Source organism: Schistocerca gregaria, chromosome 1, assembly GCF_023897955.1.
Source record: "Schistocerca gregaria isolate iqSchGreg1 chromosome 1, iqSchGreg1.2, whole genome shotgun sequence".
NCBI lineage: Eukaryota > Metazoa > Arthropoda > Insecta > Orthoptera > Acrididae > Schistocerca > Schistocerca gregaria.
The window spans coordinates 702700165-702716227 of record NC_064920.1 but is presented as its reverse complement, the minus strand read 5'-3'; the positions used below and the strand labels follow the sequence as shown (position 1 = coordinate 702716227).

The 16063-nt window shown below is 39.4% G+C and overlaps 1 protein-coding gene across 1 annotated transcript in view; it reads right to left on the bottom strand.

Annotated features, from left to right (window-relative positions):
* The window catches only part of LOC126365627 (protein unc-13 homolog 4B-like), a 93044-nt gene that overhangs the window by 19708 nt on the left and 57273 nt on the right, over positions 1-16063 (bottom strand). The window contains exons 8-9 of the mRNA XM_050008162.1: positions 8329-8532; positions 7952-8252 (exon numbers count right to left, since the gene is read on the bottom strand). Of these exons, the coding sequence (XP_049864119.1) occupies positions 7952-8252; positions 8329-8532 (505 nt within the window). The remainder of the gene's footprint in view (positions 1-7951; positions 8253-8328; positions 8533-16063) is intronic.

The following is a 16063-nucleotide window of genomic DNA, read 5'->3' as shown; positions in this document are numbered from 1 at the left end:
AGTGTAAATGAAAAATATGATGGCATTTATTTCAACAATTAAGTACCATTTTAATGTAGCACTCCCCAAAGTAAAGAGACAAGAAAGGCAGCAAGATCAAACACAGTGGATTACCAGTGAAATACTAGAACAGCGAATGAAGCTTCAGGATGTGAGACGGGTGGGCGAAGCTGAAAACTATAAAATGTTGAAAAGAAGTATAGAAAAACAATAAGAGAAGCGAAAGCAAGAGCAATTGAAACCACTATAGCGAACTCAAAAACAAGGCAAAGGCAACTTGGAATGCAATCAATGCTGAAAGAAAGGAAAAAGATGGGTCAAACAAAGAAGAAGGTATTAGGTCAATTAAAATAGACAACACGGTGGTCACAGATGGTATGGAAATAGCAAACATGCTGAATAATAACTATATCTGTGTAGTAGAAAACATAAAATTGGAAAGAAATAGTCAAAAACAGAAGGATATTAATGTACCAAAAAGATCATGCAGGAAGAAGGAGAAACATATGCAGATTTACCAAAATCCTTATTAGCTAATTCAGAAATATGGTAAGTGCGAAAGGCAATAATGTCTCTGTCAACAAAACTTTCAAGTCCAGGAACACTTGGTACTCCAGTACCTCCTCGAACAATGGCAACAGTAAACCATCCGTTACCATGACCAAACGTATCGTTTATATCTAAACTAAAGTTAAGTCTACAACCGACGAAAACAGCACTTACCATATTTCTGAAAACAGCAACAGTCACAGAAAATGAATTACGGAAAACTATACAGAAACTGGAGTCCAAGAAATCAGCTGGTGATGATGAAATATCAAATCATGTAATAAAGCTGGTATGTGAGGAGATAATAACACCACTGAAGAACATAGCAAACTGTTCTTTCAGAGATGCAATTTTTCCAGAAAAACTGGAGATAACGAAGGTAGTGCCAGTGTACAAGAAAGGGTGTAGGGATGATCCCAACAACTACAGACCAGTTTCACTGATATCAGGTTTCTCAAAAATCCTAGAAATGCTTATGTATACCAGATTAGTTAACTATTTGGACAAACATAACATTCTCATGCCCACACAACATGGTTTCAGAAAGGGTAAATCTACAGAATCAGCAATTGTCAGTCTAACAGAATACATTTTACAGTCCTTGGATGAGAAAAAGGTTGTCTCTGCAATGTTTCTGAATCTTTCAAAGGCATTTGACACCATTGACCATGAAATGCTGATACAAAAATTAAGCCTTACCTTTCGGGGGCAACCAGGCGAATGGATAAAATCATACTTGTGCAACTGCAAGTGGTATGTATTATTAGGAAACTCGTACCAATCAGAAACCAAATCCATCAAATATGGAGTGCCGCAGGGTTCGGTAATGGGGCCATTGTTATTTAATGTATTTGTTAATGATATAGGTGTTGAGGAGGAAGAAAAGAAAATATTATATGCTGATGACATGACAATACTAAAAAGTGACCAAAATATGGAACAGCTTGAGAGAAGAGCATACATGTCTGCAAATGTCACAGCTCAATGGCTGTTGGAAAATGAACTGGTTATAAATCTAAAAAAGACTATGTATGCAGTGTTTAAAAACAAGGAAAAGGCTGTAGACATGGATTTAGAGGCTAATGGAACAAGGCTGGAAGAAGTAGAATCTGCTAGATTCTTAGGTATTCTTGTGGATAATGAACTGAAATGGAAAAAAACATATTAATAATGTCTGTAAGAAACTGAGCTCTGTCATATTCTTAATGATGCAGCTATCACAGTATTCAGACAAGAACCTTTTGTGTACAGTGTATCATGGACTTTTCGAACCATACTTACAGTATGGAGTGACTGTGTGGGGAACCTCAAACAAACAAGAGACAAAACGAGTGTTCACATTACAAAAAAAGCAATTAGGACCATTTTAAGAAGAAAGACCTCTGAAACATGCAGAAACTGTTTCAAGAATTTAAATACCTTAACTTTTTCATCGTTGTATATATACAAAACAATAATGTATATCACAAAAGGTAGTGAGGGCTGGATTACAAATGCTAGTGTACACACCCACAATACAAGAAAGAAGAATGAAGTACGGAGCATACCCCACCGACTGGCAATGCTAGAAAAAGGACCCCAGTACTTTGGTATCAGACTACTAAGAAGTCTGCCCAAAACCCTGAAAGATAGTGTACTTCACAATGACTTTGCAAAGAAAGTTAAAGACTATCTCATTGAAAAAGAGTTTTACAGTGTTGCAGAATACTTATGCCATTAAATTTGTATATATTGTTACTCATTATCAGTAATGTAAAAATGTAAGCTAAAGGTGTAGAAAAAAATGTGATAAGAAATGTTAACGCTTTTATATGTCCTATATTACATGTACATTTACTGTACACAATGTAATCTTACAGGATCAAATAAAATTCAATTCAATTCAAAAATTCAATTCAATTCAATTCAATTCAAATTAAATTCAATTCAATTCATTTCAAAACATCAGAGAAGTGACCATTAAAAGCTGTCCACTGCAGCAAGGTTTATCACTGAGTTACAAGTTCTACTTCTACATTTACCTCAACACTTTACAAACCACTATGATATGCATGGCAGAAGCTACATCCTGTTGTGCCAGTTATTACAGTTTCTTCCTGTTTCATTCACATATGGAGCATGGGAAGAATGATTGTTGGGATGCCTCTGCACATCACTAATTATTCTAATCTTATCCTCATAAACCTTTTGAGAATGATACATAGGGGATTTAACATATTCCTAGAGTAATCATTCAAAGTCAGTTCTTCTCAGGATAGTTTATGTCTATCTACAAAAATCTTCCAGTTCAGCTCCTCAGGATTGCTGTGACACTCTCCACAGATTAAGTAAGCCTGTGACCTTTTGTGTTTTTCTGTAAATGTTCAATATCCCCTGTTAGTTCTATCTAATATGCATTACACTCATTTGAGCAGTATTCTAGAATAGGTTGCACAAGTTTATTTGTAAACAATCTCCTTTGTAGACTGATTGCATATCCTCTTTATTCTACCAATAAACCAATGTCTGCCACCTGCTTTATCCACAGCTGAATCTATGTGATCATTCCAATTAATTCCTCTACAAAATGCTACACCCAGGTATTTATAGGAGTTGGTTGATCCCAACAGTGACCCATTGCTATTAGTCATAGGATAGTACATTTTTTTCATTTTGTGAAACGCAAAATTTTACATTTGTGAACATTTAGAGCAATCTGCCAATCTCTGTATCACTTTGAAATCTTATCAAGAGCTGAATGAATATTTATGCAGCTTATTTCAGATAGTGCTTCATTATAGAGAACTGCATCATCTGCAAAAGCCTGATTTTATTATTAAGATTGTCTACAAAATCATTAATTCACAATGTGAATAGCAAGGGCCCCAACACACTTTCCTGGGGCATACTCAAAGTTACTTCTACATCTGACTATGAATCTCAAACCAAGGTAACATGCTGTGTCCTCCCTACCAACAAAATCCTCAATCCAGTCACAAATTTCACTTGATAACCCATATGATTATACTTTTGACATAAGCTTAGGTGTGGTACTTAGTCAAATGCTTTTCAGAAATCAATACTGACCTGATTGTGTTGATGCAAATCTTTCAGTTTGTCATTTGAGAAAAGTGTGAGTTGAGTTTCATACGACCAATGTTTTCGATGGCAATGGGGAAGTCATTTTTTTCAAGATACCTCATAATGTTTGAGTGTGGAATATATTCTAAGATCCTACAACAAATTGATGTAAAGGATGGTGGATGGTTGTTTTGTGGATCACTTCTGCTACCCTTCTTGTAAATGGGTGTGATCTGTGCCTTTTCCAATAACTGGGCATGATTTTTTTGTTTAGGGGTTCTATGGCAGATTATAGTTAGAAGAGGGGTTAACTCAGCCACAAATTCAGTACAAGATCAGACAGGGATACCATAGCCACAAATTGAATATAGAATCTGACTGGAATTTCATCAGAGCCTGGAGCTTTGTTCAGTTTTAATGATTTCAGTTATTTCTCAACACCACTGACACTAATACTTATTTCACTGATCTTTTCAGTGGCACCAGGATTGGGCTGGGGCAATTCTCATGGGTTTTTCTTTGTAAAGGAATATTTGAAAATGCATTCAGTTTTTGCTTTACTACCCTCAATTTCTGTTCCTGTTTCATTCACTATGGGCTGGACACTATGGTGCCACTAATAACATAAAACATTAAACTCACATATTACATGAAACAAATATGTAAGCTTTGCTCCTTGAAACAGTGTTAATTTGAAAATGGCACTATAATAAAAAAAGTACCAAAATGAAAATAAAAAAATACTTTTATTCTGTTATAAATGAAATTTATTTTTACAGTTGACATTAAAAGCTTGGAGAATTACAAAAACACTGCTGTAGGCAGCAAGTTTTTGTATATGTACCAGGTGGTTATAATTAAAGTGTAGCTACTTACAGAGGTTTATTGTGGGCTGTAATTATTGTATGGTAACAAAACTTGGTAGAAATACTAATGTAGAATTAGTATTAATTAAAGTTCTAGCCACCAGGTGCAAATGTGGCACTGTGAATGCAAGAAATATTTATAAAAATGTTTTGTTTTCATATGTATGTATTATGAACAGGACATTGGCAGAAAATGTCAAACAAGTGAAAAAGGCATATTGCTGATTTTCCTATTTACCACCACTTACACAGTTAGATCAACATGACCACTACAGACATTGATGAGATGCTGCATCTGTAAAATGATGTGACCAAGTTGCTCTCAGTTTCAGATCAGGTAGAGACCAAGTGTGTCCATGGTAAACACATTCTTTTAGATACCCCAGGTGATCCTGCAGGCCATGCATCTGGAAAATCTCTGGAGATAGCTTGTTCATGTAAAGTTACATGAAACAGATATTTCACTGGTTGAGTGACATAAACTATTGTTCACTCTTGCATGAAAACAGTGGCTTCCACACAGATGTGCTCTTCCAAAGCAGGAATCACACATTGTGCATGGAGGTGTTGATAATGTGCAGACACCAAGGTACACCTGACAGGCCCTATGGGTGTATTGTCTTCATAGAAGAATGGACCAAGAATAAAGGTGCTTGTGAATCCACACTACACAGTCACATATAGTGAGTGCAATGACTCATTGTGCACAACATGTGACTTAACAGCACCACAAATTTGACAAGTCTGTGTATTCACTGTACCCTCTAGTGTAAAATGTGCCTCATCACCCCATAGAATAGTGCCCTGCCACATCATCAATTTTGAGCCAAGCCAGAAACTCAAGAGCAAAGTCAGAATGTTGCTGCATCATCTGGATATTGTACAGGTACCAGCATAAAGTAGACTGCAAAACTTCCCATACTGCTGACCACAGGATGGACAATTCTCATGACACTGCATAAGCACTAGCACCACCTAAGGCACATGCTGAACAGTCAGTTACAGCAACAGCAAACCTGTCAATAACTTCAACAGGATATGATGCCTTCCTCTTCCATGTGCCACATCAAACTCACCTGTGTTTTCAAATTTGATTATCATTTTCTTCAAACCATTTAATGACATTGGGTCTCTCTTTAGACACTTCAGTTGCTGATATTCTTTCAATGTAGCACTGTAATTGTTGCCATTCACAAAAAAACAGTTGGACTAATAGCAAACAGTCTCTCTTCTCTGATAGTTATACTGTTCACTAATGTTACAGTTTGCCAAATGATATTATGGATGTCATACCATCATACAAACTCTGTACAGTGCCAGATTTGGACCTTATGACACAACTGGAACTATATTTTTTTTTCCTAGTGTAAATTGCTTCCACATTAACAAGATAGCACAGCTACAAAGTTTCACTGCCATACAATAATTACAGTCCACTGGGCCTCTGCGAGTAGCTGTTCTTTAATTATAATCATGCAGGGTTTGAAACTGAATGTTTTATTTGACAAAAATCAAACAATGGAAAATCCAGGATGGAATCCAATTCATTTGGCGTGTTTACTAACTGCACTCTGTGTACTAGTATTTCATGATACCTTTGTGAGTATACATGAAAACAATTTCCCTAATAAATCAGTGAAATATAATTGTAAGAAACCATCTAAAAAGCCATGGCTTAGTAAAGGGATAAAAATATCTTGTAAACAGAAAAGGGAAATGTATCTTGTAGCTGGAATGAATAATGATCCAGAGGCGGTGATACATTATAAAACTAGTGCACCGTATTAAGAAATGTTATTAAAAAGTCCAGAAGTATGTGCATTATGTCTGAGATTAGTATCTCTGATAATAAAATTAAAACAGTCTGGAATATTGATAAAAGGGAAACACAGCAACTGAGAACACAAGAAAATTGTATTTCTATCAAATGTAATGAAAAGCTTGTTAACAAAAAGTCTGAAGCAGGGAACATTTTTAATAATCTTTTTTTTTAACTGTTGTGGAGAAAACAGAATTCAGCTATTCATTAGAAAATGCAAGGTAATGTGTGGAAGAGGCAATACCTACACAATTTGATAAAACTGAAATTCAACCCACCTCTCCTACTGAAATTAGGAAAATAATGAATTCACTCAAAAGTAAAAGCTTGCATGGAATTGACACTATTTCCAATAGAATAGTAAAAGTTTGTTCTGAACAGATAAGTATGATTCTCAGCCACATATGTGGTAGCTCACTCAAAGAAGGCATTTCTCCAGATAGAATGAAATATGCTATTGTTAAACCATTGTACAAAAAAAAGGTGATAGGTCTGATGCTACCAGCTACTGACCAATCTCACTTCCGATAGCTTTATCCAAAATCCTTGAAAAAATAATGTATTCAAGAACAACACCACATATTTGTAACAATGAAGTACTAACAAAAAGTCAATATGGTTTTCAGAAAGGCTTTTCAACAAAAAATGCTATGTATGCTTTCACTAATCAAATATTAAATGCTCTGAATAACTGACCATCACCCACATTTAGATATTTTGTGATCTCTCAAAGGCTATTGACTGTATGACTCATGAAATTTCTCTGAAAATGAGTGTAACCCCTATGTTTGTGTCGTAGAGTAATGGTGGCATATGCGTACGTGGAGAACTTTTTTGTGCAGTAATCACCAACATAGTATAGGGGAACCAGCCCGCATTTGCTGAGGCACATGGAAAACCGCCTAAAAACCATCCACAGACTGGTCGGTTCACCGGACCTCACCACCGGACCTCACCACCGGACCTCACCACAAGTCCTCCTGGTGGACTCATACTGGGGACCAAGCGCTCCTTCCCAATCCGGAAAGTTCCTTTTTCTTTACTGCTATGTATTTTTCATCCTTACTTCTACTACCAGTTTGCCCTTTCCTAGTCTCTCTGACATTGATAAACTCATAAGTACTCTGATCCTAGTATATCACTGCTGATTTTTATTTCATACAATCCTGTGTGGCTCTGTAGTACTATGATTGCAAATAGTTTTCCTACTTAATCCCTTTTCCCAGCATCAACAAACCTAACACAGTACTCTATTAATGTCAGAAATGTGCACTGAACTATAACAGTCTGTCACAACTAGAAATTTCACTTTCAACAGTCTTCTGAAAGAAAAAAAATCAGCAGAATATTAATGGACACATTATGATAAATAATATAGGCATATGATGTGACTATTGAACAAGCATGTTTAGTCCCTAGTTTATGTATCTTTTAGCTGATGCCAGCCATTGGTATCTTATCTGTCTTTGTGTTTCCTCCTCACAACACATTAAAGATGAAACTGACTGGGATATAGTAAGTTAAAGGAACTTCAGTTTTTCATAAATGCATTTTAAGTTTTATGTATATTTTCTATGTGGAAATCTATTTACTTAAATTCTGGAAGGACAGTATACATTACTGTTGTAAAATGGTGTTTTAAAATTTCAATGCTTACCATTTGATTTCTTGAGTGGTAATATAATGTCCCTTGCATTTAAAATCTCTACATTGAGGACATTGTTGATAAACCACATTTTCACAGCAACAACACCAGTGCTAGTTAGTGAATTCTGCTGAGACATTCTCTCCAAATGATACCGATGAATACATTCAGATGATCCTTGAATCAGTTCTGGAGCCAGCAGATCATTAATACTTGTGAATATAACTTTTTTCCTTTCATCAAGCCCCATTAGAAATCTCTGTAACCTTTGGAGTGTTGCACTTATATTTTTATTGAAAGCACATCTGGAATTCTGAAACAATGCATTAAGTCATTACTGCAGCCAATTGGTGGTACTGTATTTATTTAAGTCATCGTGATAAACATACCTTTTTCACTCCATTTAGGAACGCACGTGCGCTGCTTATAGAACAGTTCCACACACATGTTAACATGTGTTCAAAATGGTGTACATGAAGTTGCAGATGCATAATCAAAAAGTTTTGTGACAGGTATTCTACCAATCCTTCACAGTGTTGTGATTTATGTGTTTTTGATTCTTCCAATAAAAGCTTTTTTATTGTTGGCTCCATCTATAAAACAAAAAAAGGTGGTGTCAGACATATTGTAGGCTACTGCACATATCAGTAACACAAACTGGTATGTAAATTTTTGACAGCTATGCATAATTTAGGAGCATAGATAAAAACTCATTGAACAGCAGAAGCATTGTCATTGTCAGGCATACAAATATGAATGAAAACTTCGCTTGCATTCAGGCTCCTTTATGAATTTGAGTTCACACACCTATATAGCTATAATGACCTTGCACAATATAGCTGTGTGTGTGTGTGTGTGTGTGTGTGTGTGTGTGTGTGTGTGTGTGTGTGTGTGTGTGTGTGTGTTGATTTGGGGGAGGGAATGAAACAGCAAGGTCATCAGTCCCATTGGATTAGGGAAGGATGGGGCAGGAAGTAAGCTGTGCTCTTCCAAAGGGACCATCCCAGCATTTTCCTGAAGTGAAACATTAATGAGGATGTCTGGATGAGGGTTTCAACCATCATCCTCACGAATGCGAGTCCAGCGTGCTAACCACTGCGTCACCTTGCTCAGTTGTTTGTTTGTTTGTTTGTGTGTGTGTGTGTGTGTGTGTGTGTGTGTGTGTGTGTGTGTGTGTGTGTCTGTGCACATACAAGAATATGTGAGTATGTATGTGTATTCTAGATCATAAAAAGGTTGCTCAGAAGCCAGAAGCTAGTGAAGTTTCATTTTTTGTGCCTGTTGACATATCATAGCTCCCACTGTTTAGTGAGAAACGAAATAAATAGTAAATTATAAGTTCACTAGTAAATACAGTCCTTATAGTTAGGGGCAGGTGAAGGGGATGGGAACCAGAGACAGACCAATACATAGGTAAAGAGAGAGATGCACAGAGAGTGAGAAGATCTCACATGTAATAAAGCTAATAATATTATATTTTTAGCCAAATGATGTGGCTGGTAGTGACTGAATTCACACATTGCTATAACAACTCTTTGTTCATTAACCTTTGATTAAAGTCATTATGGTTTTATAGGAAGTAGGGCCAACATGAGCACAACTGAAAAGTCCATCATGACTATGTCTAGTGAGTACCCACTCTGACGAAGTCCACAATCATTGTTAGTGATGATGAATTAGAAGGTACCATAGATGATCTGCAGTACTGCACCACAAGGCTGTGAGTTTGTGGTCCATCAAGATGCAGATCCATGCATGGAAGGGGTTGATGAACATACAGTGGATGATGATCCCAGCAAAGGTATGAGACAGCACTGTCTGACGGGTAGCAGCAGCAGCAGCAGGTGTGTATGGAATCATAGACTCAAAGCTGCTGATGGTCAGTATGGAGCACAGAATGGAACTGGCTATCAAGGGGCTGAGCAGCAACCTAAGTATCCATCAGCAGAGGAATACAGGTGCATAGTCATGTGGACATGTGACAGCACTGAAATAAATAGATGCTTGCAGCTGCAGAACTGATTACCTCGTATTACCACATATTAGCATGGCCTGTGGCTTCAGATGCTGTGGCATATGCATGGCCTAGCAAATATTCTGTTGATAAACAGCATCCCAGTGTAAAGCAGAGGCCATGCCTGACACATGAAGTATGTCCATGGGTGTGATAGCTGAATATGCATAGGTCTATCCCTGCTTATACTACACTCCTCCCTGCTTAAGAAAGATTGTGCAGCCATCTCACAGAAGCACAACATTATAAGGACATGCACCATGACTTAAACGAAACAACAGGATAATGGATAAACAATTTGTTGTTAATATTGTCACACAACCAAACCATTATGCAGAAAAAGACTCAAAAGTTCAGCAAAAGTTCTGGGAATATGCAGAACTGGACCAGTAATGGACAAAAAGAAATTATCCTAAAGAAAAAAGCACACCATTTCTGCATACGGGAATGACAATTGGTTACTGTAGGTGGTTTGTGTGACAGAGAAAGGTGGGAGCAGGTGCGGTTGGTAGCGGAGTCTCCAAGAAATTGCAGCTCATGGGCCAAAAGAACACATGATGGGATCTGCAGTGCCAGCTGGACTGTCTGCAGGACAGCCACAGGGGAGGCAGGAGACGTGATGGCCAGGAAGAGTGCCAAGAGAATCGGACATGACAGTGCTAGTGATGACTGCCAAAGCAGCAGTGTGGATAGCCGGGGCAGCATGAGTGGGGACAGTTGGGCTGGCCAACAAGATGGCCACAGATGCGGTGGTGCTAGCAGTAGCAGTGATGGCTGGGAATGGCATTGTGATCGCTGTGACAGGGCCAGCAAGAGAGCAGGCATTAGCATCAACAGGGATGGTGAAGACAGGAGGGCTGGCTGTGACCGGCCCAGTGATGACTTTATTGAGACCAAAAGGGCTGATGACAGTTGGATCAGTGTCTGATGATGGTGTCATGAGTAAGCACTGGGGGTGATACCAGAGGGACTTCCATCAGAGAATTCTGTGAACAAAAGTCAGTGTGCCACATGGTATGATGACATTGCAACAAACTCAGTGGAATGTGGCCGAGCCTGTTAAATGCGAATTACTGGTGTAAGCATCCAAATTCTGGTCCTGATCACTATAGGAAAGCCTGTAGCACCTAACTGAAGAGAGAAATGCTTCACAGCAGGTCCAGAATTGCCTGGAAGGGGAAGGCATATGTCTCCAGCAATTGAACATACACGGTACACAGAAAGACGAGGATACTCTAATAAACTGAAAACAATGCTGACCAGCAACATCAAGCAAGAAAATGTGCATTGAATAACAAATGAAAGGATACCTAAAATATACTCAAAACAAAACATTGTGAACAACTTACATCTACTGAGAAATCTGAAAAGTAATTGCAAAAAACGAACACCTGCTGAAATCAAGACAAGCATGCAATTTAACACAGTAAAGAATTGAAGAATGGAATGGTCTCTGCCTGGTACATGGATGGATACCCTCACACTGTGGTAGGATTTGCCTAGAGACAGTCACAACAAAATATCATTAATACGGTGTCCCATCAAGATGACGAACCAGACACATTAGAAACCCTGAAACACATGTGAAGAAGTGGCCTCTTCATCCATGCCCTTTCCAGGCACCACCACTCTCAAGAACAAGGCCGGCAACAGCTGCATCATCCACATGAAATACAACATGGCATGACAATGTTGGGCTCAACATGAAGGAGAGCAGTGACCAGATCATGGATAGACCAGAAGCCGATGCTGCAGCCAGCAAACCTTGGACAGCTACTGGAGTGGGCAAATTATGAATAAGTGCTATACTGTGAATCCTTGTAAATTATGAGTGTCACACCTTAGAGAGTCAGCCCCATCATCACTGTACTATACAGCAGACAAGGGAATAGTACTGTGTCACAAAACCATCATTCTCATCACCAGTGTTGTAGCTTTTGCCAATTAGTGTAATTGATAGAGATTGAATTCATATATTACTATAACAACTCTTTTGTTTATTAGCTTGAACTTAACTGAGCTCAGCTTTACAGCATTAAAGGCCACACAAGAGTACAACTGAAAAGTCCATCACAATGATGAGCGGCAGGTGCTCACTATGATAAAGTCCACAATTATCATTAATGGTTATGAGGTGGGAGGCACTGTGAATAATTAGCAGCACTGCCCCATGAGGCTATAAGCTCATGGTCCATAGAGACACAGGTCCATGCAAAGGAGCAGCTGACAGATGTCCAGCAGCTGATGATCCCAGTGAAGGATGGACAGCACTGTGTGATGGGTAGTAACAGTAGCAGTCATTGTGGGCCAAAGTTCAGATTCAAGGCAGCTGATAGTTGGCCTGGAGCCCAGTGCCAAACTGGCTGTTGAGGGACTGAGTGGTGATCTAAATACCCATCAGCAGAGGAATACAGGCACATTGTCACATGGACACATGACCACATGGACACAAATAGATACCTGTAACTGTAATGCTGATTACCATGACTAGTGTGCCACATACCAGTGTGGCTTTTGGCCCCAGATGTTGTGATGGCTGCAGGAGGCTTGGAGGTAAATAGCACAGGAAATTTTCTGTCAAAAAAACAACTTCCTTAGATAAACCATGGGCAGTACATGGCCCATGATGCACATCCATGAGTGTGGTGGCTGAATATGATTGGGCCCAGCTCTGCATATATTACAAGTACAACGTGTGCTACCATATGAAAAGACAATAAAGGTAAATATCAACTTAAGACACAAGATACAGGATGTGATATAGTTTTACCTTCAGTAAGTGGAAATATATAATGCCTCACCCACCCATTATTTGTGAAAAGTGATGCTTCTATTATGATCCTCTGAGCTGATGAGGCCACCATTAAAATTGTCTTCTACCTCTAAGTCTAAGTCAAATGACACACTATCAAAGAAGATGTTATCCATTTTACAGTTTCAAAGAAGGGTGTGTTAAAAAACTACCATTGACAAAAAATCAATCATAATTTTTTCAAGTCCTGTGAGACACCGACTATCCTTGCTTATCTTTCATCTACAATTCTAACCTCTGTGAATAATCTCATTGTTAAATATTTCTTTTGTAATTAGCTGTAACTACAACATGACCAGTAGACTGAATACAACTTTATTCCATGGAAGCTTTAACAACTTGGACACAGTATTTAATAAAACTCAGTAGGAACAAGTTATGTACACAGAGAGATATAGCAATACACTTAGTGATCTGAGGCCTAGTATAGCTCGGACGGCCTTAAATAGACTGGAGGCTCTCTCTCTCTCTCTCTCTCTCTCTCTCTCTCTCTCACACACACACACACACACACACACACAAGTCTGAGCTACCCTCTGTGGATGATATAGCACTGCCGCTTATGTGGCCTTTTAAAAGTACATTCACACATCACTGCTGCAGTCCTCTGCTCTTACAGAGACAATGGATTATTGAGATGTCCATGCTGTCCTCCTCATCTCCCGGGCTCTGGCTATGGTGGAATATGGCCTGAAGAGCTTTGTGTGTGGACACATTCTGCATCCACCTTCCCATGTCACATCACATGGCAACACCAGCAACGCTGGGGTTGTTTCCAAATTAATCTAGGGCATCAGTTATTGTCACGGTGCTCATGGTGCTGATGATACTGATATCAGTGGTTGCTCAGGAATGGGTGATGGAATTCTTGATAACAGTGCTGGAAACAAGAGAGGAACTGCTGGGTTGGCCACCAAGAGTGAAAGCCCTCGCCGCTGTGGGAGGGGAGAACCAGTGGCAGCAGCAGGTGATGTGATGGCCAATGTGGTCAGACTTGTAGGTGATGGTGTGACATCACTGGCTTGTCCATATGAAGGCAAAGCTGATTATGATGCCTCAAGCAGAGGCCACCCTCTGTGCAGATATTGCAGTGACACTGCCTCTTGTATCTGGCGATGACAGCAGGAATCAGTTTAGGGCGATGTCTGAAACTGCATGCCCAGACAGCCACACACAGCCAGAAGAGGCGTGGTAGCTGCATGGGTTTATGTCCAGGTAAGGACACAAGAGATGTAGCAGTATCATCAGCTGGCACCTGTGGAGTAGCTCTGCTAGGCTCCTCCCCGCAAACGGTGTTAAATGGTATGAAGAGAGAAACCTATCTAAGGCAATGTCAGACAAATAGTTCGCAAGATACTTTCTCATCTGAATTTGGAATATTTGCACTAGGCATTCTGCCTCACCATTGGATTGTGAATGGATCAGGGAGGCAAGAATGTGATGGGTACCATGGGAATCACAAAATGCCACCTACTCTTGCAATGAGAATTGGGGACCATTGTTGGACACAAATGTCGTGGGCAATGCTTTGAGTGACAAAACTTTGGACTAGGTTGCAATAGTGCCACTTGTGGTTGTGGAAACGCAGCAAACAACATTCAAAAAATAAGAATATGCATCAATGACCAGCAGCCAATAAGCACTGAGAAAGAGGCCAGAGAAATCCACATGTATACAGTCCCATGCAGGCAACAGCATCAGCCAAGGAGAAAACGATGCCCAGGGAGCTGCTTGGTGCAACACATAATATGAACAGGAGGCAACCAGGTGGGTAATGTCAATGTCCAAGCCAGGCCAATGCTTTTGTGTGTGATACACCACAATGATTTGCATGTAATAAATGGAGAACCTCTGGACGAAGCACTCCTCAGTGCTTTGTCCAGAGGTTCTCCATTTATTGTTGTGTACCCAAGGGGCTACATTATCTATGTCTAAAAGCTGATCACCACTGACAACAGAGAATCGATATCAAAAGATGTAATAATTATGGAAGGGGTCAGACACACTAGTAGGTGGTAAATCCAACCAACCATGTTGTACAAATATTATGACCTCCCACAGAACAGAATCTAAAGCTACCAAAGCTACAGCCTTCACAATCAATGTGTTAGTTACATAAAAAACCATCAATTGTCTGCTATATGACAACATCAATGTGGAAACAAACCAATTCCTATTGAAGAAATCCTGGGTTTAGACCAGCTGGCAGGTGGGACAAAGCATCAGAATTGGATATCTGCATCAGGATTGTTGTGCTGAATTTATGCATTACAAACAGAGACAATGTGACCTTCTTTGCTGCAATTATGACAGGTAGCCCAGTGGTTTGGGCAGTCATGCTCTTGGTTAATGAAACAATAAGAGCACGATGGAGCATTGAACACATACATTGCTGTTTACTGGACTGTTTACTTTGGTGGTGCGCCAACTGCTGGGAGCAAGGCTGGGTGCCGTAACTATGTCTTCCCCCTGCAAACCATCTGGACAACAATGACTTAACCCATGGAGTTCAATTGTCCATGCTAAATGGGGTGGATGTGGTTGGTTGCTACAGTGGTAAAACTCAAACGGGGGATGCAACAACATGGTTCTGCTTAGAGTAGTATTTTGAAAGAAGTTCACACATTTGGTCAAATGTTAAAGAAGATGCATCCTGAAAAGGGGTGAGCTGACATAGGACTTGATATATTCTTGGTGATATCCATGAAAGGAACAAGGCATGACATAAAATATTGTCAGAATCCCAAAAGCTTGAAAATATTGTCACAGACATTTCTCACTTGCATCCCATTCCTCAGCAGACTCATTGTATATAGAAAAGGGAGGTGGATAAACCATGAGGGCCACAGAGGGCAAAACAGCAGGTGACATAGAGTGAGGAACATGCCATCTAGACAACACAGAAACCAATGAATGGACTATCTGAGTTTGATTGTCCAGTGCCTGTCATTGTGGTGAAATACCATCATGAATGGTTCTTGCTGTTTGAACAACTGATGTAAAATATCCTCTGATCCACCATCAGCCATTGTGAGGATAAACAGAGGACCAGCCAGGGTAGAAATTTGTCTGGACAGCAGGACCACACTCACCGCCAATCATGTTTTAATTAGGTATAAGTACATCATGACCAATAGACTGAATACAAATTTATTCTATGGAAGCGTTAACAACTTGAACACAATATTTAAGTAACATTCAGCAGGAATCATTATGCACACAAAGAGCTCCAGCAACACACATAGAGAACTGAGACGCAACACACATAGAGAACAGAGGCCGAGCGTAACGTGACTAG